The sequence below is a fragment of the Xenopus laevis genome, chromosome 3S (genome assembly GCF_017654675.1).
Source record: "Xenopus laevis strain J_2021 chromosome 3S, Xenopus_laevis_v10.1, whole genome shotgun sequence".
Lineage (NCBI taxonomy): Eukaryota > Metazoa > Chordata > Amphibia > Anura > Pipidae > Xenopus > Xenopus laevis.
In genome coordinates this window covers 61,836,734-61,861,781 of record NC_054376.1, presented here as the reverse complement: position 1 = coordinate 61,861,781, position 25,048 = coordinate 61,836,734, and the positions used below count along the sequence as shown (strand labels likewise).

Sequence of the window (25,048 nt, the reverse complement as noted above, 5' to 3'; positions counted from 1 at the left end):
CAAAGAGAGAATGCATTTATTGCTATGAAATACAAAGCCAACTCAATAAATTATTTTATTATTCAATCAATGAGAACTTTCATTTAGTATTAAGTGCACAATACTTGCTCTCCATGTGGAAAGAGACAAAACACAATGCTTCACAAGGCTTTTTGAATCCAACTGGATATTTAAAAACAACCATTTTCAGAGCATGCTGCCAACATGATGCCACATTGGGCCAACCTTGATTCAGCGTATTAAGGATAATGTATCCCCTTCTGTAACACACAAGCATATTAGCCATCTTCAAGTATTTCCCTGGTCATAAAAAAGGCACAAGGCCACAGGCTGAAAGAATAAATGACCTATTATAATGGATACAGTTTGGGGTGGGAAACAAGAGAACTACAAGTTCGGCAAATATTGGTGTTGTGCGACTCTTCTTCAAAAACTTGTGAATTTCATGTGACTGACGGTGCCAACCGTCTACTCTAGAGGGATCAGCACCACCAGGCAGGAGAATCATAGGAGAGGAAGGGAGGTGCGGCAACAGACAATTATTGGATAAATCCTCCTTAATGCCTTTGGTTCCCTGCCTGCAGTAGTAGCATGGCAAATTGCAGGGAGGAGTCTCAGGTCCTTTTTCTGACCACTCAGCCCTCACTGTTCCTGGTATTAGCCTTGCATATTTCCTTTATCTTTTGCGATTGGCTGCGTAAGTGTTTGGAAGGTGCTGATTTGTTTGGAGGTGTGAATAATTTAAAATGCAATATTGTGACTGGATGAGTGTGATTTCAGGGGGTGGAGCTAGGGAATCTATATTTTCAGATAGTCACCTTACACAGATTATTCAAATTATTCTATTTTGTCTGCAAGACTTTATAAACATTCCATATTTCTCATTATTGCGGGGCACCAGTTGGGATTTTTGGCCTCTGCTAGTACTCATAGTTGGTAGTGCTGTCTGTATATACCATTAACCATTTAAAAATTAGAATCTTTTGATTTAAAAAGCCATATTGCACCAAGACAGATGTCTACGCCTAGGGCTAGAAGTAAGACCAGCAAAATACTTGACATGGACATCCACGAGTGAGAACAATTCAAAAATAAAGAGAACTTTCTTCAAAAATATTTACCCAGAGGAAGAACTGGAGCCTTCTGTAGAGATGTATGAAATGTCAGCAAAAAAATGATAGCTAGTCCAGCTGTACCATACCCTAGTAACATACTGTTAGGGCATGATTACCAAACACTTTTGAAGATGGATCTTTCAAACTGACTGACTGAGTTCAGTTTAATACAGACATGTACCAGTATGGTAGAAAATAATTGCACCGCAAGACTTAAAGATGTAGCAGACCTTAGTATATCTACTGGCACAAACAACAGTCCCTTAAATGAAGGAAGCAAGGGCCATAGTTTTTTTTCCAATGAGAACTGACTATATAGACCTATAAATACATTGTGTCTGGAACCTCTTTACAGTTCACTTGCTGAAAAGGCATTTCTTTAGTGTAAATCAGTTTAGTCACCACATTGGATATCTCCATGAACAGCGACATGTTACAGACTCAGGGAGGGAAGAACAGTACTCAGAACTGTGTTTATTTCAACCCTTTCATCAACAAGCATATACCTTTTCGGAAAGCAAATAACGGGAGCTCTTTTCTGTTTAGAACTTACTTAACTGCATCATTGCCTTTTCCCCACTTAAGTAAATGGTATGTAAGGTTCTGCACTAAGGTCTGTTCCATTTGGAAAAAAAAAAAAGGACATATAACTGTAATCTACTGGGTAAAAATTGGCAGATTTTGATGTACTAACTTCAGAGTCTTTATATGATAATCCAGTCTGTGTGTTTGGAACATACATAGATAATGTATTTAGCAGGACCTTTCATAAAGCAGCAAAAAGGTCACTTTCATCGTTTTCTTCAGGTTCACTGCTTGACTTTGACTGAGCTCCTAAAGATATTCCACCTGCATGCCCCAGTGTATGAGCTGCTGGCTCTCTCTTATGTGAGTCTGTGCTGCTCTGTAGTCTCTGTCTAGACCCACTGTCAGAGCTACCAGCAGCACTATCCCAGTCCAACAAAGAGGTGTCTTTCTGGCTGAATAATCTTGTTACACAAGGCTTGGGAATCTTGTGCTCCAGGCTCTCTTGTAAGCGGATACCTGTGCCCATGTCTGTGCAGTGCAGGTCAAGTTTGATGAAGATGTCATTCTGAAATGCAGAGAAGATTAGCAGAACTGAAGTGAGATAGGACCCACTAACCTCTACTGCTTCAATTAGAGCAAATCCAACTCACAGAATGACCCTGTTTACTTTGCAGCAGATGCAGTGTTGAAGGTTGCCAGTTGTAGAGAATTACACTAATACTTTATTGGGAAAAGTCACCTATAATGGTAGGCTAAAATTTAAAATATGATGCAAAGACTTTATATAGTTGCTAACCTTTTTTATCTTAGTATTCCGGGCCTATACCAGTGGTATCTGTGAAGCAACTTTCTCACGGTTGCCTGCTAAAATGCCAAGCTAGATGTTGCACTTCACTGTAGTCGGAAAGCTGATACAGGTATAGGACCTTTTATCCAGAATGCATAGAACATGGGGTTTTCCGAATAAGGGATCTTTCAGTAATTTGGATCTCCATACCAAGTCTGCTTAAATAATGTAAACAGTAATTAAGCCCAAAAGGATTGTTCTGCCTTCAAAATTATATATATTATATTTTAGTCTGGATACAGTACAAGGTACTGTATTATTACAGAGAAAAAGGAAATCATTTTTAAAAATTTGGATTATTTGGATAATAGAGAGTCTATATGAGAGACTGCCTTCCTGTAGTTCGGAGCTTTCTGGATAACTGGTTACCAAATAACAGATCCCATACCTGTAATGGATAATAGCAGCATAGTACGTTTGGTATTCCTTATTCAGCAGATTCTGCTGAAGGATACAGATATCATCCTACCTGACATTTTTGTAATCCTGGAAGTCTCAGCATACAGTCTGCCTCTTCCCCTTCACTTCCCATAGCCAGAAGAGAGTCCTCATGGCCCAGTCTGCAGCTGTTGGGTATGGAAAGCTCTGCCAAGTCCTGAGCAAAACAAACATCATGAACTTCATTTAGTATCACAGGTGCAACAACTAGGTGAATAAAAGCTTGCAATTAGGGTTTCCACATGGCCCTGGCTAGTAAATATTATGCTTGATCCCAATGTTACATGGGGAAGAAATATAAATGTATAGGGAGGCCAATATTTTTTTCAGAAAAGGTTGCAACCCTAGTTGCAAGTCTACACTTATTAAAATTCCCAAGCACCCCTTGTCCAGGTTATTGTAAATTATATACTAGCTGCAAGAGGCATTCCATTTAAAGGCCAAACAGGTTATGTAAAATAAATCTTTTAGAAATACACTGTTTAACACACACTTTAAAGGTAAGCAAAATCACTTTACTACATCACAGTTAAAACCATAGACTGACCCCAAAAACCATGCTTACTAATCACTAGGCCCCAAAGGGAGGCACAGGATCACCAGTTTATAAACATAAAAAAAACACTTTTGTGTTTGAAATACATAATTAATTACATCACAAGTCATTTAATTGTTAAATGTTACACTCACTGTCACATTAGGTGCAAGATCTATGCAGAGGTGCAAAAGAGCTCTTGAATTTACACAAGTGTAAAGGCTCCCTGGTCAAGAGGGTATAAATATTTTACCTGTGTTATCGCCTGTGTCATGCTCAATTTGTCATCAATATGGCAACTGTGTGTGATTTACTAACCTGCACAAATACTTTTGTGCCAGTTTTGGGAGGGAAGCAACTACACTGGACTTTTCAGGTCACAGTTGTTTTGGCTATAACAGTTTCAGGCTCTCTTGCACTCTACCTCTGAAAAGCATTGAATAGAAAGTTTACTTACAGAGGATCTATAAAGAATGGTCCTTATGTCAGTCAAGTATGATGGAGTTTGGATCAACCTGGCAAAAACGTGGATGAGGTTGGAGAATACAGACTGGAAGCTCACTTCTACCTTAACTCCACATGGGAACAACAATATCTGTTTGGGCATCTCTGAAAGTCAAGAGAGTATACATTTACAGATACTGACCCAAATTTGGATGAATATACAACTTAGAATTTATTTTTATTAGAACCATACAAAACACACAGCTGAATATGAAGGGATTTCTATTTTATCCATTGTGTTGTACTTTATTTATATGGTTGTACTGTTGTGCAGGAGCCAGTGGTATTTGAGCAAAAAGACTTATAATCACAATTTCCTAAATAATCTTTGTATGACACAGATATGAGCTGTTGTGGTTCACATGAACTCTGTACCTCTTGAACTAACTTCAAATGGAATTTAAAAAAATGAAACTGAAAAGCTGCAATAGAGACCAGCAGTAAAACCCTGCTTGTTCTCCAGCCCTGCATATTACATACTTGTGTAAACAGCATAGAGTGCTACAAGTATATCTCTAGCAATGGTTCAACCAATAATGATGGATGATGGGATGCATGAAATGGAACGCAGAGACCTGCAACAATTCTCCTACCTACAGGGATTAGGGGAAATGCAAAAAACGCACACAATTTGTAACCAGCCCAGGAAATAGTAAACAACTCCTCTTATGTCAAAATTCTGGTGACTGATTTCAAAGATGGAAAAGAGTACCAAAGCTACTCTTTGATTGATTTAACCTCATAGATCAGAATAAAAATAATAAATATGCACAGCATTATCTCCACTGATGGACATTCTGCCCATGCCTTACCATTATCCTTGTCCCATATTTTTCTGTTTAAGCGCTCACTTTGTGGGCTGCAGATCCTGTCAGTCAAAGCTCGAGACTCTGTTAGCGTGTGTTTGATTTCCATGACTTGCTTTCCTGTTATCAAAGGGTCTCTTCCAATATCTGGTGGGGAGGGGGAAGGTAGATACTGAATGGGTCAGGAGGCAGCTAGCGCTAGCTATGAATTCAAATCTAAATGCGTTTCTACCAATGCGACTCTCCTTGTTTGGTTAAAGTTGCTGCTCAGATAGAGGAAGAAAAAGGTATTCAAACATTTCTTCATTCTCACTTTGGGAATGTTAGGCACAAAAAAATGCAAGTAGAAATTCTGAATATTATGTTCTTGGCTTTTCTATACTAGCCCAAGGCATCCACTGCCCTTTAACAGTGAAGATCTGTGTTTCTGTATATGCCCCCAGTAGCTCCCTATATTCTTTTTCCTTCACATGATTTATGCTTCTGTTACCTGAGCTTAGGATTCAACTCACAATGTACTGCATACAGTATGTAGAATATAATAGGCACAATGCAAAACTGATTAGTAAGCCATTCAGATTTTTATTACACTTCAGCACAGAAACCAGTGCACTGCTTTGAATTATAGTCCTGCATCAGGCTGAGTAACCAAAGTGGGTTTTGGACAAAAAGTTTCCATGATCATGCAAGTATTCTGCAGGTAACCTCCTCCTGAATACCCAGCTAAGGCGCAGGATTGGCACCTTCTGCCCTCCCCTAAGGTATGTGCAAAATCTGTTTACTTACCAACTCCGGTGTGATGTCACTTCCAGTGACATCACATCTGGTCTCATGGGTCCTAGGTCGGAAGGTAAGTAAACTATTTGGAAGCAGGTCTGGGTAGCGGGTTTAGGTAGGGGAACTTGGATGGCAGGTTCAGCACCAGCCCAACTGGACCTGCGCAGGACTCTACTTTGAGTAACAGTTCTGCTTAACGGTATGCGATGACTCCTAAGTTGAGCCTCTCAACGGCAGCCTAGAGCACACTGAGCATATACAGTACCATTGCCATTACTAATAAAATGCAAGCTGGTGAGCTCCTGTGCATAACTTTTAAAGCCTGGATCACCACCGTTATAGAGAGACGGTTTGGGCTTAACACCAGCTTTATAAAGGGGTGGTGTTAAAGGAATTATTCAGTGTAAAAATAAAAACTATAAAAAAAATAGATAGGTTGTGCAAAAAAAAAAAAAAAAAAGTTTCGAATATAGTTAGCCAAAAATGTAATCTATAAAGACTGTCACTACTTCTTGCTTTGCAGCTTTCTAACCTGTTAACAGACAGTAACCAGTCTGTTTCCATTCATTTGCTTTTGAATCTGACCTGCATACTTCGGATAAAAAGAAAACTAACTAAACAGTTAGTCTTGGTTGTCCTATTGGCACCCCCTTCAAGTCGCTGAATAACTAAGTAGGTTAGAGTGCTGAATAGGAGGAACATTACATTTTAGCCATTAACTTTACCTTCTAGGACATCTTCCAGCATGTGGGTAACCTTCTTTTCTTCTAGAATATATTTCTTTAGATATGTCATGAATATCCCGGAGCTGGAATTTCCATCCTGTACCTCATAGGCCTCTGCATTCTCACACCTAACAGAGCATGACATACAACATGTTAAAAATTGAGGTTCAGTCACAGAACTACAGAGGATGTAACTCTGCCTTAATAGGAGCTCCTTTAAATGCACCAGCAAATGCATCTTTACAAGGATTCATGCCTGATAACAATAGTTTTCTGCACTGGGGAGCTGAATAATGCTTAGTGTTGGTGCCAATTACCAGGTTGACTTTTTGGTTCACTAATACATGCTATTACATACTGTAGGTCTTCATCCCACAAGAAAAAATTTACAGAACATGTTAAACTTTTCAGCTTGTTTAGAAATTAGCCTGATTGATCTGAAATCAATGTAGTTTACTTCCTATTAAACATAACCAAACTATAATTATGGAAACAGGTCTTATGGAAACTATTATTTTATATGATTGTAATAAACAAAATAAGTTGTAGTTTATTATCATAGCATATTTCTCTGGGGTGTTTAACCTTTCATGTATATGACCAGAGGTCTTATTTTCTTTCTCCCATACACCAAATATAAATATAATTTCCCAGTTTGCAAAATGAGAGACTACTGAGCCTTTATATTTTTTTTAGTTAATGTCCTCAACTTTGATCAAAATCATATAATGCAATATATTTACTTTATTAAACTAAATAATCCATCCCTGCACTGGCAAGCCCCAATCTTATTCTCATTGGATCATTTAGAACTCCATGAAGTTACTAGGCTAAGGTCCTAATCTCTTTTTGCTGCCATGGTATGTGCACATAACTACTTACGTGGCGTAGCCATAGACAGTGTTTCCAAATGGTTTAAGGGGATTCACCTTTGATAAGGCACAGTCAGCATTATACCTGGAGAGAAATAAGAGATACTGACCCAAACTTGGATGAACCAAATATACAAATAATAATTCATGCAAATTTAAAAAGCTTTCATTCTCCAAGAAAAACAAATTATAGCTGCAAATAATATATGGTGGGAAAAAAATTAATACATATACATTTAAACATAAATGTCCTTGTTCATATAAATTAGGGATGCACCGAATCCAGGATTCGGTTCGGGATTCGGCCTTTTTTAGCAGGATTCGGCCGAATCCTTCTGCCCAGCCGAACCAAATCCGAATTTGCATATGCAAATTAGGGGCGGGGAGGGAAATCATGTGACTTTTTGTCAGAAAACAAGGAAGTAAAGAATGTTTTCAGTATTAAATGTATGTTTACAAATGCAAGAAGTCTGACTGGTAAAATGGGAGAGCTGGAGCTGCTGGTGATGGAAGGAAAATATGATGTGATTGGTGTGGCCGAAACATGGCTGAATGAGTCGCATGACTGGGCAGTAAATATCAGTGGCTATACTTTGTTTCGGAGGGACAGAGGCAATAGAAAAGGAGGAGGGGTATGTCTGTATGTTAGGCAGGATTTAAAAGCTCATATAAAGGAGGAGGTTGTGTTAGAAAATGAGGGGCCAGAAGTCGTATGGGTGGAGTTCTTCACCAATTGTAAAGAATCCAGCAAATTAATTGTAGGAGTATGCTATAGACCCCCTAATGTAAGTGAGGAGGAAGAGACAAAGCTCCTAATGCAAATAGAAAAGGCTGCTAGTTTAGGTAAAGTAATGATAATGGGGGATTTTAATTGCCCAGATATTGACTGGAGCAACGGTACTGCTAGATCAGTTAATGGGAACAAGTTTATAAACTTATTGCACGACAATTTTTTAGCACAGGTTGTTGAGGAGCCTACCAGAAAAAATGCTATTCTTGATTTAGTGATCTCAAATGACCCAGAACTTATAGCAAATGTGCAAGTCATTGAACCCCTGGGTAATAGTGACCATAATGTTATATCCTTTAATGTCTGGTGCAAAAAACAAAAATATACTGGGGCAACAAAAACCATGAATTTTGCCAAAGCTAATTTTAGTGCCTTGAGGGCTGCCCTACAGAGCATTGATTGGGGCATTAGGTTTTCAGCTAAAAACACAGAACAGAAATGGTTGTCCTTTAAAATGATATTAAATCATTACTGTTCTCAATTTATTCCCTTAAGGACTAAACGTAGAAGCTCTAAGAATCATCCTGTGTGGCTTAATACAGAGGTAAAGATGTTAATGGGAAAGAAGAGAAAGGCATTTAAAAACTACAAATCTGTAGGGACAGAAGCTGCATTTAATGAATATAAACACTGTAATAAATGTTGTAAATCAGCAATCCGGAAGGCTAAGAAAAGAAATGAAGAGTTAATTGCGGTGGAGGTGAAAACTAACCCTAAAAAGTTTTTTAAATATATTAATAGTAAAAAGATGCAGGTTGAGAGTGTTGCTCCATTAAATAATGGTACCAGTATGGTTGTAGCAGATACAGATAAGGCAAATGTGTTAAATCAGTTCTTTTCTTCAGTGTATACAATAGAGGAGTCTGGGTTCACAGGCTCACTTAATAACTGCACGAATGGTTCAGCTCAATCTAGTCAGTGGCTGACTCAGGATATGATTCAAAAAGCTTTAATACAAATTAATGTAAACAAGGCTCCAGGGCCTGATGGCATACACCCCGGGTTCTAAGAGAGCTTAGTTCAGTTTTAGACCAGCCCTTATTTCTGATTTTCTCAGATTCACTGTCATCTGGTATGGTGCCTATGGATTGGAGAAAAGCTGATGTTATTCCAATATTTAAAAAGGGATTACGATCTCAGCCTGGCAATTATAGGCCAGTAAGCTTGACATCTGTGGTGGGCAAATTATTTGAAGGCTTGTTAAGGGATCACATTCAAAATTTTGTCCTAATGAATGGCATTATGAGCAACAATCAGCATGGCTTTATGAAGGATAGGTCATGTCAGACGAATTTGATTGCATTTTATGATGTGGTAAGTAAGATTCTGGATAGTGGGGGGGCAGTAGATGTGATCTATTTGGATTTTGCCAAAGCGTTTGATACTGTGCCCCACAAACGACTGCTTTCTAAACTAAGGTCTGTTGGGCTTAATGAAGTCGTTTGCACATGGATAGGAAACTGGCTACAGGATCGGGTACAGAGGGTGGTTGTTAATGGGACATTCTCTACTTGGAGTAAGGTTCTTAGTGGGGTCCCCCAGGGCTCAGTATTGGGTCCACTTTTATTTAACTTGTTCATTAATGACTTAGGGGAGGGTGTTGTAAGTAATGTATCAGTGTTTGCAGATGACACAAAATTATCCAGCCCAATTCATTCCATCCAGGATGTGGCATCCTTGCAACAGGATCTTGACAAACTGGCAATCTGGGCAGCTAAGTGGCAAATGAGATTCAATGTTGATAAATGTAAAGTCATGCACCTGGGATGTAAAAATATCCAAGCCACTTAGACCCTTAATGGGACTGCACTAGGCAAATCCATAATGGAAAAGGACCTTGGAGTCCTTGTAGATGATAAACTTGGCTGTAGCAAGCAATGCCAGTCAGCAGCATCAAGGGCAAATAAGGTCTTGAGCTGTATTAAAAGGGGCATAGAGTCACGGGAGGAGGGGGTCATTCTTCCACTGTATAGAGCACTTGTAAGGCCCCATCTAGAATATGCCGTACAGTTTTGGTCTCCTTCACTCAAACAGGACATTATTGTATTAGAGAGGGTACAGAGAAGGGCAACTAAGCTGGTAAAAGGTATTGAAAATCTTAGCTATGAGGAAAGACTGGCCAAATTGGGGATGTTCACGCTGGAGAAGAGGCGCTTAAGGGTGATATGATAACTATGTATAAATATATAAGGGGATCATATAACAATCTCTCTAATGCTTTATTTACCAGTAGGTCTTTCCAGCTGACACGAGGTCACCCATTCCGATTAGAAGAAAAGAGGTTCCGCCTAAATATTCGGAAGGGGTTTTTTACAGTGAGAGCTGTGAAGATGTGGAATTCTCTCCCTGAATCAGTTGTACTGGCTGATACATTAGATAGCTTTAAGAAGGGGTTGGATGGCTTTTTAGCAAGTAAGGGAATACAGGGTTATGGGAAATAGCTCATAGTCCAAGTTGATCCAGGGACTAGTCCGATTGCCATTTTGGAGTCAGGAAGGAATTTTTCCCCCTCTAAGGCAAATTGGAGAGGCTTCAGATGGGTTTTTTTGCCTTCCTCTGGATCAACTGGCAGATAGGTAGTTAATAAAAAAAAAAAAAAAAAAAAAAAAAAAGGTTGAACTCGATGGACATGTGTCTTTTTTCAACCTTACTTACTATGTTACTTACTATGTTTTCCCCTTCCAACCCCTAATTTGCATATGCAAATTAGGGTCCGGATTCGGTTCGGTATTCGGCCGAATCTTTCGCAAAGGATTCGGGGGTTCGGCCGAATCCAAAATAGTGGATTCGGTGCATCCCTAATATAAATGAATAATTAATATGAATCATGCCTTATTACAGAGCTACTCTCTAGAAAAGAGTAACATAAATTAGCAAACATTATTATTTTTTAAATTGTGAGTTCAGTCAAAGTAGAAAAAAAATCTACATATTCGAATTTTGATAAATGGCCCACTCTAAATAACATCAAGTGTTTATCATGTTGGTTAAGAGCTTTATTGGGCTGTTTTTGAACCATAATTAATGTTAGCTCGTTTGTGGCAAGCCTTCAGTACTTTGCAATACTTAGACCGCACAACTAACTTATCACAACCGATATATCTGTATGCTCATACTTAATAAACAGTTATCCGCTAATTCAGCAGCAGATTCACATACCATTTTCTGCACGTATCTAAGAGAACAACATTCAAAGCTGTTCTCCTCTCCTGCATCTTCTGTAGAATTTTCTGTACACTTATGCAGTTCTCAGGCCTGTAGGGTTGCGGGGCATCAATGGGAACCATGTAATTTCTTCCAGAGCGTTCATAGCCATGGCCAGCATAGTAAAATAGCCCTGTGTGGAAAAAAGGTAGATTGAGAATGCAGTCTGGAGCCATAAGCTTCTGATTAGATATATCTGCAATTGCGAGTGGGCAGGCAGAACTCGAGAGATCTTTCTGTGTTTAGGAAACACATACACTATTTTTGCCTGTTTGTTTTTACTCTGAGATCAGACTTTCAGTCCAGCATGGCCAGATTTAGCCGAATGTGGATTTTCAGCATTTCCTCTCCTCACAAGGTAAAGCTATAGGAGTGGCAGGGGATCCCCTGAGATTTTACTACTGACATACTTGCTTTAATATTATCATTCTTTATTTCCTTAATATTGTGGCAACATATTCCTCAACACTTCAAAGAGATTGCTCGTCAATGACATCAGTCCCTACCCCTGTAATGCTTTTAAGGGTTAGTCCACAAAAGCAGATTCGGGGAGATTTAGTCGCCTGGCGACTAATCGCCTCTTCTTCAGGGCGACAATCTCCCCGAACTGCCTTTGTGTGTCTTCCCATCCGCTATAATGAAAAGTCGCCTACGCTAAAACACACGACGCTTCGTTTTCCGATGTTGTCCGAAGTGTCCTCGTGAGGCATATAGAGGACGGGAAGACACACAAAGGCAGTTCGAGGAGATTGTCGACCAGAAGAGGCGATTAGTCGCCAGGCAACTAAATCTCCCCCGAAAGTGTAATGACCTTATCACACAACACGCACATGAGCTCCAATTTAATCAGGAGCCAGACTGTATCTTTTTTGGACAGAGAAGAAACTGGAGGAAACCCACACACATTCAGGTGAGGATATGAAAACTGCTTTTAGTACCTGGCTGGAATCAAATGCAGGACTTGGTACTGGAAATATGCTAATCAATGAACAACCACAAGGCTTATTCAGCTTATCTACCTTATTGTTACATGGTGTGGTTATTGGCAGCAAAACCCATGCTGTTCTTTTTGAATCACTGAAGGCATGGAAGAAGTGTTTGCCTCTGTCTAAATGTAGGTTACTACATTTTGTACAATTTCCTGCTGTGGTATGGCAAACATAACATTTCGCTGGCTTTAAGAAGCATAAAAGCAAGCAATGTTGCAAGTGCATTAAATAATGCAGTCATACAGTAAATCAGCTTTAAAGAACGAATTTCTAAATACTCACCGTACACCCCTTTGTCAAGAAACTGTAGGAACTTGTTAACTGCTGTCAGCATTTCACTACGGGCCAAGTCCACCAGTGATATCACACAGAACCCCAGCTTGCTAAGAAGAATGGATAGCTCACACACATCTACTACTGGGGCCAGGAGGTTGGGATGGTTCAAGTAACAATTGTTGCCAATTATCAAAGCCACTTTCCCTGCCGCTGCAAGAGGATAAAGGTATAGTAAGCTAGAAGTGCACAAGGTTAAATACAGTACACTTTATGATTAATTAAATCTAATTTTCATATAGTTATACTCATACAAAACAGAAATAATCATACTTATATTATAGGGATGTATTTACTTACCAAGATAAATGCTCTTCTCTCTTGCAGGACTATTTCCTGATGAGATGAAGAAAAAGAAAAATAACATTCTTAAAAAACCATGGATACTTTGTATTTAAAATAATGGCCTTGACATACTGCAACTCTGTGGCATTGGGAACTCTTGCACTGGAACATGTAGATGTTTTTCTGTGTGATAATAGCAAAGGTTTTAGAAATGTGGGGACAATGAGACCTACAGAAAAGCTGGGACCCAATACTGTGGAACTAATATTTATATGTTCAATCCGATGTCCTGTTGTTTAACTTCTAATAATATCTTTAATAAATGGCCCAACAGGAGGAGGTCAGTTAGAATCAGTCATTTTATTTGCATTACTCATATTATATATATATATATATATATATATATATATATATATATATATATATATATATATATATATATATATATATATATATATATATATATATATATATATATATATATATACACATAACATTGGAACAATACAAACATTTAATACAAAAACACATTTCATCAAGTACGTTTTTAGACCTTAAAATGCAGCTACTAGTCTTGCAAGGTAGTGCAATAATCATTAGATTTGCCTTCTCCAAGCCTACTTTCATCTGTACTTACCCCGTGTGAGTTCAACAGGTTCACTCCACCTCTCCCCTTTGGCATTAGTGGCACAGCACAAGTAACTTCCACAGTCTTTGGGCTTTACTGCTTTTATCTGAATAAAAGTAACATGGTTCATCATTTTGTATGCCATGCCCCATCATTTGTTGTTTCATAAAGGTTTTAGAATATAATAAGTTCAGCTATGTTTTTTAAAGGGGTAGCTCACCTTTGAGTTAACTCTTTAGCATGATGGGGTCCCTAACCTTTTATACCAGCAATATTGAGATTTAAAAAGGAGTTGGGGAGCAACACTAGCATGAAAAATGTTCCTGGAGGTACCAAATAAGGGCTGAGATTGACCATTTAGTAGCCTCTATGTCTAGTATTCAAAAATAACTGAGGCCATGGGGAGCAACATCCAAAGGGTTAGAGAGCAACATGTTGCTCATGGGCCACTGGTTGGGGACCACTGATGTAGAGAGTGACATTCTGAGACAGTTTGCAAATGGTTTTCAATTTTTATAATTAGTGGTTTTTGAGTTATTTAGCTTTTTATTCAGCAGCTTTCCACTTTGGTTGCTAGGGTCCAAGTTACCCTAGCAATCATGCACTGATTTGAGACTGGAATACATGAGAGGGCCTGAATAGTGAGATGAGTAATAAAATGTAGCAATAACAATACATGTGTTGGAGGTCATCTCCCAACGACTCCATATTATCCAAATAATCCAAATTTTTAAAAATGATTTCCTTTTCTCCATAATAATAAAACAGTACCTTGTACTTGATCCCAACTAAGATATAATTCATCCTTATTGGAAGCAGAACCAAATTACAGAAAGATCCATTATCCAGAAAGCCCCAGGTCCTGAGCATTCAGGATAACAGGTTCCATACTTGTAATACAATATCTGCTCTCCTCACCTGCATCTTCCTCCCTTTTCTATGTTGCAAGCACTGTCCATTCAGGTACCACTGGTACTTGGGGGCTGGGATCCCTATGGCACAACACTGGAATTGCACTGGTTGTTGGGATGTCAAGTGAACAGGGACTGGGTTCATTATGAAGACAGGGTCACCCTCCCATCCAGGTGGTGCATAATCTGTAAATCAGAAAATGAAAACTTTTAAACAACTATGAATATTACATCAAGAAATATCCCTTCCTGTTTTAGTTGTACATGAAAGGGATGCACTATGTTATGTTCCACAACGAGAAACTATAAGGGCTTGGCTACACCAACAAAATTTCGTGCTGTGCTAGCAGTTCACTTTTCACATTTTTTTGAAATGGGGAAGAGAATACAGTATGCGATTTTGAAAGCTTTCTATTTCCTGGAAAATGTTATCTTAACTTTTTATTAAATTAGCTTTTGATAAATGAAGGTCCTACCTTTATTAATGTCTTTCAGGACTTTGACTTTTACCCAATGACTGAACGCAATGTGGCGATGCTGATCATTTATTCGACAGACATACAACTGCGTTTGTTGTCCCACAATGTGCAGATCAGGCTGGTTTGCCCCAGGAATTTCTTTACAAAAAGTCTGGAGAAAGACAAATATAAAATGCCAATTTGCAGCTAGCTAGTATATGCTTTCCTGTTGAAGTACTATAATATATTAATCTGGTTTATGTTTTTATGATTTTGTACAGCAAGTAAATAGTAGGGAATGTTATGGCCTGATTTTGCAGGCAGTTCCAAGAGACTGACATGTAACTTTACTGTATACGGTACTGGCCATCTTAAGGAAATAAGAAGCTTTGCAGTGTGGGTAGAATGTTGCCTTGAACACATGGTCAGAATTCTTTATTAACATAGGTGCAGTTGCTCGTAACAAACAAACATGCTTTCATTTCCCAAATTGTAGTGGTCTGATTTATTAATTGCTCATTTGTTGCCACTGGATCATTTGTTGAATATAACACATATCTGGCCCCTGAAGCTTGACTTGAAGAAGGGTAACCACCAAAGGGTCTGTGTTTGTAGGCATTTTGTGTTAAAAGACAGATGTGCAGAGAGAAACACTGAAGGCTACAAGTCCGTGTTTTAACATTCATTCAGTAAAACATACACTGGGCATGAAGTAAGTGTGAGAAAGAATCACCTCAGAATACAGAAACCACTGATAGTGGAGAAATGAAGAGCCTTGGGCCCGGCAGCGCAGGGTGAGGGGGAAGTCCCTGGGAACACAGGCACACACTGGCTGCTCTGTAATAACGATGTCTGCAAACAAAGAAACAGGAAGTTTATTTTCCCCTTATGCTAACAAGTCTGTGAATCAAAACCTATAAAATAAAATTGGTCTGAACACATGCCAGGCACATACAATAATTATGTATTAGTTAATGGAACCAACAAGTACCTTCATATGTGTGTAAGATATATATATATACATATATATATATATATATATATATATATATATACACACATATATATATATATATATATATATATATATGTGTATGTATATATATATATATATATATATATATATATATATATATATATACACACACATATATATATATATATATATATATATATATATATATATATATACGTCAAACGATCGGATCTCTCCCTGATATGCCCACCTTGAGGTGGCTGATATCGGGCTGATCTGATCATGGGCCCTGTGGCGCAGTAAGTGGATCACAACAAGAAGTATATGGGCGGTTGGATCGAGGACCACATCAACGAACAGACGCGGTGCTTGAGCCAATGGTTTTTTTTAACTCACTTTATTAACATCTGTCCGACTTTTGGCCAGATATTAGAGAAGCCAATGAGAGGGCCCCACTGCCCAATAAGCTGCCGACTGTTGGCAGCTTATATCGGCCTGTGTATGGCCACCTTTAGTTGGCAGTAATGAATGCAGACGTGATAGTTGTAAATCTTCAACTGAAGTAAACAGTAATGTTAATTTAAGCCACAGAACAAGAAACAAAAAAAAGAAGAGAAAGTTTCACCACATGTAGGCTTGATTTCATATACATGGTATAACTACTTGTAATGGAACGTTGCTCTCAGTGAACTATAATCATTATGGGTGTTCTTCAGCTGTCCGTCATGAGACTTTCAGAAATTCATTAAATTCTCACTCATCTACATGATCACCAGTCCATATATGTGACAGAATCAGCTGACTCTGAAATGCATGTGTTTATTTGGCTGCACTCATTTGTGACCAAGCACTTACTTGTTCAATGACTAGCTGGTTCAGCTCAACTTCAATTTTTAGCAATACCTCACTGTCTGGCTTGTGTGAAGGTGGATGGATGAGTTTCTCTTTCTAACATCTTTTTTTGATAGCATCAATAATGTGTGTTATGTAAAGAAAGTTTTTCTCCATGCTTCATCTGACATCCTAGATTTATCATGAATTTCTACCTAATACTCTTCCCTCTTCTTAGAATTAAAAAAAACCCATATAATTTAATAAATCATACTAAAAACAAAGAACTCACACCTTTTAACATAGTTGCTCATTTGGTGACCCAAGCTGGACCGAGATGACATCACATACTTACTGACGTTGCAAAAATCTAAAAATAAAAAATATATAAATATTTAAAATATAAAATACAGAAAGCAGAACGAAAGAAAGAAAGTGTTCCTGTATGTAACACAATTATTAGAAATGCAATCTTTACCATTAGAGGTATGGTGCCAGTTAAACAGAATGCTTGGGACCTGGGGTTTTCCGGATAACGGATCTTTCCGTAATTTGGATCTTCATACTACTAGAAAATCATGTAAACATTAAATAAATAAAATATGCTGCTTTTCGTCCAATAGGTAATAATTCTATCTTAGTTTGGATCAAGTACAAGGAACTGTTTTATTATTACAGAGAAAAAGGGAATAATTTTTAAAATTTGGATTACTTGAGTATAATGGAGTCCATGGGAGACAGCATTTCCGTAATTCTGAGTTTTCTGGATAATGGGTTTCCGGATAAAGGATCCCATACCTGTGTCAATGAATCTTTTCTAACATGTACCTTTTTATTTTGAGGATCAAAACATTTTAGTCTAATTGATTTGCACACATCAGTCAATGTAAACAAGTTTGAACACTGTCAAATACAAAATGTCTTATCCACAATCTACAAATGGAGCTCCAAGTATTTATGCAGTTTTCATTACATGCTGCCTATTTAAGAAAACTTAAAAAGGAAAACATGTTTCTTATAAGTCTGTAAACTTTCTTCCAAAAAGAAACACATTTAATTCATATGATTATTATGGGAAGATGCTTCTGGTTACTGTTCATAGTCTATAAGCATTTGCACATATAATTTAAATTACAGAATAGCTGTCTCCTATAGATGCACAGGTGGTCACAATAAAAGGGGTAAACTCCCCACCTGCAACAAATATGGTGTCTGTGTGATTTTCTTAAAAAATGATCTACATTGTCTCCCATAGACGCCATTATAATAAAAAATGATTAAAAATGATTAAAAATTATTTCCTTTTCTCTCTAATAATTAAATAGTAGATTGTATTTGATCCAAACTATATATAATTAGTCCTTATTGGAAGCAAAATCAGCATCTTGGGTTTATTTAATGTTTACATGATTTTCTAGTAGACTTAAAGTATTAAGAAACAAATTATGGAAAGATCTGTTATCAGGAAAACCCCAGGTCCACAGCAATCTGGATAAGAAGTTCCATATCTGCAATTACTTTTTACAGTCAGTAATTCTTTATTACTAATAGCTTTATAACTCTATTGCTATATAACTATTGGGGACTGATGGATTATAATAAGGAAGGGCAAGTGGCTTCAAGTACACACAAATAGATTTGTTTACTTGGAATGCACCTGAAAATAAAGTACAGTGAAACCTCAATTATATCCCCTGATTTTACTTTTCCCTCATTTTACTGTTCTCAATACTGGTTGTAAATTTGCATCAGTGGAAACCTGTTATTCAGCAAGATCTGAATTATGGGAAGGCCATCACCCATAGAGTCCATTTTAATCAAAAGAGTTTTGAAAATGATTTCCTTTTTCTCTGTAGTAATAAAACAGTACATTGTACCTAATCAAACTAAGATATAGTTAATCCTTATTGGAAGCAAAACCAGCCTATTGGGTATATTTAATATTTAAATTATTTTCTATTAGACTTAAGGTATGAAGATCCAAATTATTCTGGACAACACATCCCATACCTGGACAGCAAATATTTGAAATTTTGAATTTCTAATTTGACCTTGTCTCTAACCTTATTATCTCATGGGTGAAACAACACTAGATGCATGTATTGAACAGTGCTAAAAAGTTCCTGTCTGCAAATATTTTCTAGGTAGTATAGCTTGCTATCATGTAAATAAAGGGTTTTCTATTATATTATGACAACTACATGGCATTTCAAGAGCACCGCCTCTTGCTGACTGTTTGGGGCATGTGCACCTGGACCCTGTGTTATAATTGTTGAGTTCTGTTGACTGTTTGACTAGCAAGGCAGCTCCTGATGTGAGGCAAGTTGAAAACCTTGCCTTAGGTGGCAGCGAGTGGCTAGTTACAAGGAGCGGCAAAAAGCCGCCTCTTGTAACATTTAGAGCCAAATGTAATATGTCATGTAGCATGCCTGTTATAAGTGTCTCATACAAATGTCTCATATCTGGTGTATAGTGGCCACTGTTCCTCCAGGTTAAGCCACAGGAGGTGTAACTCAGGACCGGCTGATAATATCAATGACTGTTTCTTCAGTCTGTAGTCCCTTGTCCAAGCCCTCAATCCAGCTGCAGCGTGGGTTAGAGCCCAGGCAATTTCTTTCTGTGTTTCAGCTGCAGACAATATTCCGATTAATGTTTAAAGGATATATAAAGCCTTTATATGTTTACCATGTCTGTAGCTTGGGCATCTATTCCCCACCTGAACCACATCATTTTCTTTATATATTCCCCCCCCCCCCCGTTAGCCTATACTGTCCTGTTTTCCTAAATACAAGTGGTGCTTTACCCAGGCAGCCATTTTCTATACACCACATCATCACTGATGCAAACAACTGTGTCATCAAAAAGGACAAGTTCTCTAGCAAGTCATTGTGTGTGCCTTAAAAAAACGGAGAAAAAACTGCACACGTGTACTGGCCAATTGCCAAGACACTTTGCATGGGGAGGGGGTGAGGGACTTGCTGTGAGTGTAAATTTTTGAACATTAATGGGATTGCTGCAGGAGAAACCACTATCAATGAGCACCCAGCTATGTGTAGGTAGAAAGCACCCTAATACTATATTAGATTTTAGTATGAGGGTTTACTTCTTTTAAGCCTGCCACCGCCAATAACCTGGGCCGGATTATAAAGCTCATTGTGGTGACCGAGACTCCTGTTTCATGTCCTTGCTCCAGTTCATCTTTCTGTTGCCTAATCCTGTTTCCTTTTCAGTTCTTTAATGAAAGTGGTTATTAATCAGTTGACTCTTTAGAAACCAGCATTTCCTTACAGGACAAACCAAAGCAGCAAGAATTTGGAGCAGTCAAAAGAACAAGTACAAGTTCAGGAACAGATTGAGCAGGTGGCAATCAAAACACAGCCCCTGAGACAGGCCAAGGGTCAGGGCAGGCAGAAAACACGCAGAGTCAAATATCAGGCCAAGGGTCAAAACCAGGAAGTCAGAATATGGGGGAGTGAGGACAGGGCAGGAACATGACTTACAGAATACAAGAAAAAGGATCAGGCAACAGGAACAGACAGGAGCAAAGGCATGAAACAGGAGGCTTGATCAACCTTTGCCACGAGAAAGGTCCCTGCGTGGACCAAAACGTTGTGTCGTCTATTCATGCACAATTTGAATACATTTTTATTTTGACGCACAAATATCCCGGTGTTGCTGGTCTTTTTTGTAATCTCTCTCTCTCTATAGATATAAATGAAACATGGAGGAGCACTCACCAAACAAACAAAAAACACAGCAAAAAAGTACCACACTTAACAGCCTATTAAGTGCGGTACTTTTTTTGTATCTATAAATATATATACACAAGGATTACCATCCCTATAGGTATGTTACATGCATGGAAGGCTTCTTCACATGTATTACACTTTAAATTTAGACACAAGTTTATTTTAGCTCTGGTTATGAAACCAAACATCATAAGGGCTCTCCAAATATGCTCAACAGTGTTGTAACTACAGTACTAAATATTCGGAAGGGGTTTTTTACAGTGAGAGCTGTGAAGATGTGGAATTCTCTCCCTGAATCAGTTGTACAGGCTGATACATTAGATAGCTTTAAGAAGGGGTTGGATGGCTTTTTAGCAAGTAAGGGAATACAGGGTTATGGGAAATAGCTCATAGTCCAAGTTGATCCAGGGACTAATCCGATTGCCATTTTGGAGTCAGGAAGGAATTTTTCCCCCTCTAAGGCAAATTGGAGAGGCTTCAGATGGGTTTTTTTGCCTTCCTCTGGATCAACTGGCAGATAGGTAGTTAATAAACAAAAAAAAACAAAAAAAAAAAAAGGTTGAACTCGATGGACATGTGTCTTTTTTCAACCTTACTTACTATGTTACTATGTTACTTTACTCATACATGACAAAGACTAGTATTACCCGGGGTACATAATCGGCTGTACTGAATGTTTTGTGTCTGCCGTACAATATGTTAAAAAGTGGTATGCACGATATTTAGGGGCTTTTCTCATTAATTTTTTTATATATACAAGGAAATGTGACATTTGTCTGCAAAAGTAAGGGTGAAAACAGAAAAATGGACCATGTAAACATATTAAAAAACAACTAAAATTATAGCTAATATTCAAACTAATATATTCAACTATGGCTGTGTTCTGGAATTTAAATGCATATATAACTAACAGCACAGAGTTATGGAATTTTTAGCACAATGTGAACCCAACACCATGTATTATACACAACTGCATACAAAATTAGGGCTTTTTCATTTATCCTATATGTGTCCATTAAGAGGCAAAAGTGCACTTTTGCAAAATCTAATCGTTATAACCATCACTGCTCTGTAAGGGCAGACTGATTTACAACAGTGCTTGTTCAATATAACTGTTATAGACACATAAATCAATAAAACATTTTAATATTCAACAGTTTTCTAGGAGCTATTCAACAGTTTTCTAGGAACTGTAAAACCAGTAAACCCAAAAGAATGTTTTGCCTTGGTGATTCATTCTAGTTTGGAGAGTTTGCCTTAGTAAAGGTATTTTGTATGAAAGAAGGTGATCTTACGAAAGATGTCGGCACACGCCACACACACGATCCGAAATCCTCGATTCGTACGATAGGATCTGTGTGTCTATGGCCACCATTAGTCCAGACCCTGAACAAACTGACAATAGTTTGTAGATACCAAACAAGACACAAACAAGACAAAAACAGACTTTCTCCCCTATTCTAATTCATTAATCATAATAGGAATTATCAAGGTCATGGGAAATATATAATATACAACAACTATTCATTCATGTTTAATGTAAACAAAAAATGGAGAAGTAATTCTTAAAACCTCCCCCTTTCCTTCCTGTTTATTAGTGTAAATATTAACTGTCTGATGTTTGCACTTGTCTCTGATGTGATTACATCACGGTGACCCCTGGAAATAAAAGCAGCTACAGAGAACTAACAGTATTGGATCATATGACATTCTTTTGTAAAGCATTTCTCAAGCTGAAAATTGTCTTTCAATTATATTTTCTAGCTTACAGAAATTATGTCATACAGGTATGGGACATGTTATCCAGAATGCTAGGGACCTGGGGTTTTCCAGATAAGGGATCTTTCAGTAATTTGGATCTTTATTCCTCAAGTCTACTAGAAAATCATGTAAACATTAAAAGAAGCCAATAGACAGGGTTTGCTTCTAATAAAGATTAATTATATCTTAGCTTAAATCAAGTACAAGCTACTGTTTTATTATTACAAAAATTTTTATTATTTGATTATAATGGAGCCTATGGGAGACAGCGTTTCTGTAATTCAGAAATTTCTGGATAACAGGTTTTCAGTTAATGGATCCCATGCATGTACTAGAACATTTTCAGGATTCTGTTCTTCCTTAAATGGGTAGATTACCTTACCACTTACTTTTACTATGCAATAACTTTGGCAGAATTATTAATAGGGCAAAATTTTGATTTTGAAGTGATTTTTATGGTCTCAGGTTTTACATGTCAAAACTGTTTTGAATGATATCAGCAGCTGGGGACAGCTATTCCACTGCTATAGAGTGCTTTTTATGATAGCAGCACTTACATGTATTATAAATTAAGCTATTTTATGCCATACACCAATTTAAATGGTAGATAAAGGAGAATGTAATGGCTATATACTGTAGCTTGGGAATATTATTTACTGGATCAGTTATGGTAACTACTGAGTCAGTATTATGAGAGCGTCAAAATATACAGTCTTATTGAAACAAAAAGCTATACTATAGAGGATAATAATCCACATTCATTAGCAATTTGGAAACAAACATACAGATGGCATTTAATTGCCCACAGCCATTTCAATTGATAGAATATAATTATTGTATAAGGACAGAAGTACGAGAAGCGTCTCTGCTTTGTGACCACCTTATGGAAAACGATCCTGCTCTTCATATAAAAAAATGTCTAAAGCAGTTCTGTCCGGCAAGCTATCAGTCGGCAACCTAAATGTTTGTCACCTCAGATAGTCTAAAAGTTATTTAAAGGGCAACTAACATCATAAAGTCCAAATATTTTATTTAAAGTCTATCTGTTTGTCCTAAACCGAGCCCTGTGGCTACACAGTATCTATTGTATTCTTCTGCCATCACTGTAAATCGTAATTTTTAAAGTTATTAGGATATTTAAGATGGTTGGCAAGCCAGTCTACTTGATATCGATGGGGTTATTTATTCAAGTCCAAATGCAAAAAACTCGAAACATTTGAGTTTTTTTTATATAAAATCCAAATCTAGTGGAAAAAAAAAAACTTGAATTTTGGAGATTTATTATACGCCGAGGATGGAAAAAATCTGAATCAGAAAATCTGGTATCTCAGACCTAACGAGGCTGTATATAAGTCAATGGGAGAGGTCCCTATTAGAGATGTGCGTGCCGACCCGAGGCCCGCGGGTCCAGGCCGACCCGTGGACAAAATGTGTGGGTCAGTGCGACCTAGTACTGCTGGCTTCCGGTGCAAGAATTTATAGACTTCCGCCTGCCCTGCCCCTTTTGTGACGTCACTGTGGGGCGGGGCGGGCGCGTGTCTATAAATAAAGAGGAGTAGCGGGCCCAGGTTGGATGCGGGTAGGAAGCGGTCGGGTGCGGGTTGAGAAATTCTCGACTAGTCCCTATCCTATTTTGAAGTTTCTGTGGTCTGTGCTGGAATTAGCCTGAACATTTGACTATTTTGGGCTTTTGGTGCTAAATTCAGAAAAATTTGGGGGAAAAGCCTGAAAAAAATCTTGTGATTCTGGAAAAGAAAGAACATCGTACAATTTGGATTTTCACTCGATTTTTCGTGTTTGTCCCTGTTAATAAATAAGGTCCAATTGTGGATTCTTGTTTGGTCAGACTTTTTTAATTAAAATAATTAGAAAAATTTGTGCTTTTTTTTAAAATAATAAATAAGTTCCAATTGTGGATTCTTGTTTGGTCAGACTTTTTTAATTAAAATAATCAGAAAAAATTGTGCTTTCTTTTAAATAATAAATAAGGTCCAATTGTGGATTCTTGTTTGGTCAGACTTTTTTTAATTAAAATAAATTTGGATTTTGATAAATAAGGCACTTAGTGTCCCAACAGAATGCAGTCACAGTATTGTCTAATCCAGACTAGTGTTTGAGCAGGAATAAAATCATGGCAGTTGTACACCGGCTATATCCCACTTACCTCAGTCTATGCAGGAAGAATAGCAGCAGGATTGTGTGTAAGAATTATAAGAACTCATCTGAGGAATCCCTGGCTCTGCAGTGCCTGCTGCTCGTTTAGGAAGCGCTCAATAAAAGCCATGATTTTATCTCACTAACAAGCACTTCCTCGTTGGCTCAAGTGTGTCGCAGAAGGAATGCGAGCTCTGAGACTGGCCAATAGCGGGGGAGGCCGCAGTGAAAGTGAAACTAAAGGATAAACAGGAAGTAAAGTGTCTCAGCGTGAAGTCCCTACCATCAATCAACTATGCCTGTAGTCACGAGCTCGCCTTGAGGGCCTTCTCCCTCTAAATGTCGTCAGCTAAGAACTGCACGATTCACCATCATCATATACAACTACTAGCGTTTTGTCAAGGCTTGTATATTGCAAATGATTGAATTTAGAATTGCCGAACACGTAAATTACAGTAAAATAAAATAGCGCATTTTCTGGACGACAGATTCACACAATTTACATGGATAACAGATTAACACAATAAAACTGGATGTACAGTTGTCCAGAAGATGTGGTACATCTCAGATGCGGTAGCAGGGTTTTTAATCCCCTCACCCAAACCTTATTTGAATCTAGTGGGAAGAGTTGTACAGTAAAGGGCTGTGCCTTTCATACAACATAAATGTATCAGACCAGGGGTATTCATTAAATGTTGGCAATTCCTATTAACACATTTATTTCTGTGATAAATACTAATAGACATCCCAAGCCTTTTCTATTATAGGCACTAAGATATTTTGTTTCTCTTGAGACTCACCAAGTGTTTGAGGGGGCCCAGGTGCTCTGCCA

At 37.9% G+C, this 25,048-nt stretch overlaps 1 protein-coding gene across 2 annotated transcripts; it reads right to left on the bottom strand.

The window, feature by feature from the left end:
- On the bottom strand, window positions 1-25,048 carry LOC108713005 (mucosa-associated lymphoid tissue lymphoma translocation protein 1). 2 transcript variants are annotated; one of them, XM_041588391.1, is made up of 15 exons: window positions 25,017-25,048; window positions 16,847-16,922; window positions 15,479-15,597; window positions 14,764-14,917; window positions 14,295-14,473; window positions 13,386-13,482; window positions 12,764-12,799; window positions 12,413-12,616; window positions 11,097-11,274; window positions 7,158-7,232; window positions 6,276-6,403; window positions 4,780-4,920; window positions 3,921-4,072; window positions 2,960-3,085; window positions 1-2,208 (listed from the first exon to the last, which is right to left on the bottom strand). In XM_041588391.1, exons 2-15 carry the CDS (start codon window positions 16,854-16,856, stop codon window positions 1,882-1,884), a joined length of 1,926 nt encoding a protein of 641 aa, XP_041444325.1. In that variant the 5' UTR covers window positions 16,857-16,922; window positions 25,017-25,048; the 3' UTR covers window positions 1-1,881. The 2 variants fall into 2 exon arrangements, with proteins under 2 accessions (XP_041444325.1, XP_018111119.1); XM_018255630.2 differs by lacking the exon at window positions 25,017-25,048 and adding an exon at window positions 24,227-24,409.

Bases quoted from the DNA above. Each gene is read 5' to 3' on its own strand.
- LOC108713005 (XM_041588391.1), bottom strand. The intron at 11,275-12,412 runs GTGAGTATTTAG...TTTTCCACACAG, and splicing joins TCTTGACAAAGGGGTGTACG to GGCTATTTTACTATGCTGGC. The intron at 4,073-4,779 runs GTAAGGCATGGG...CTTGACTTTCAG, and splicing joins AATATGGGACAAGGATAATG to AGATGCCCAAACAGATATTG.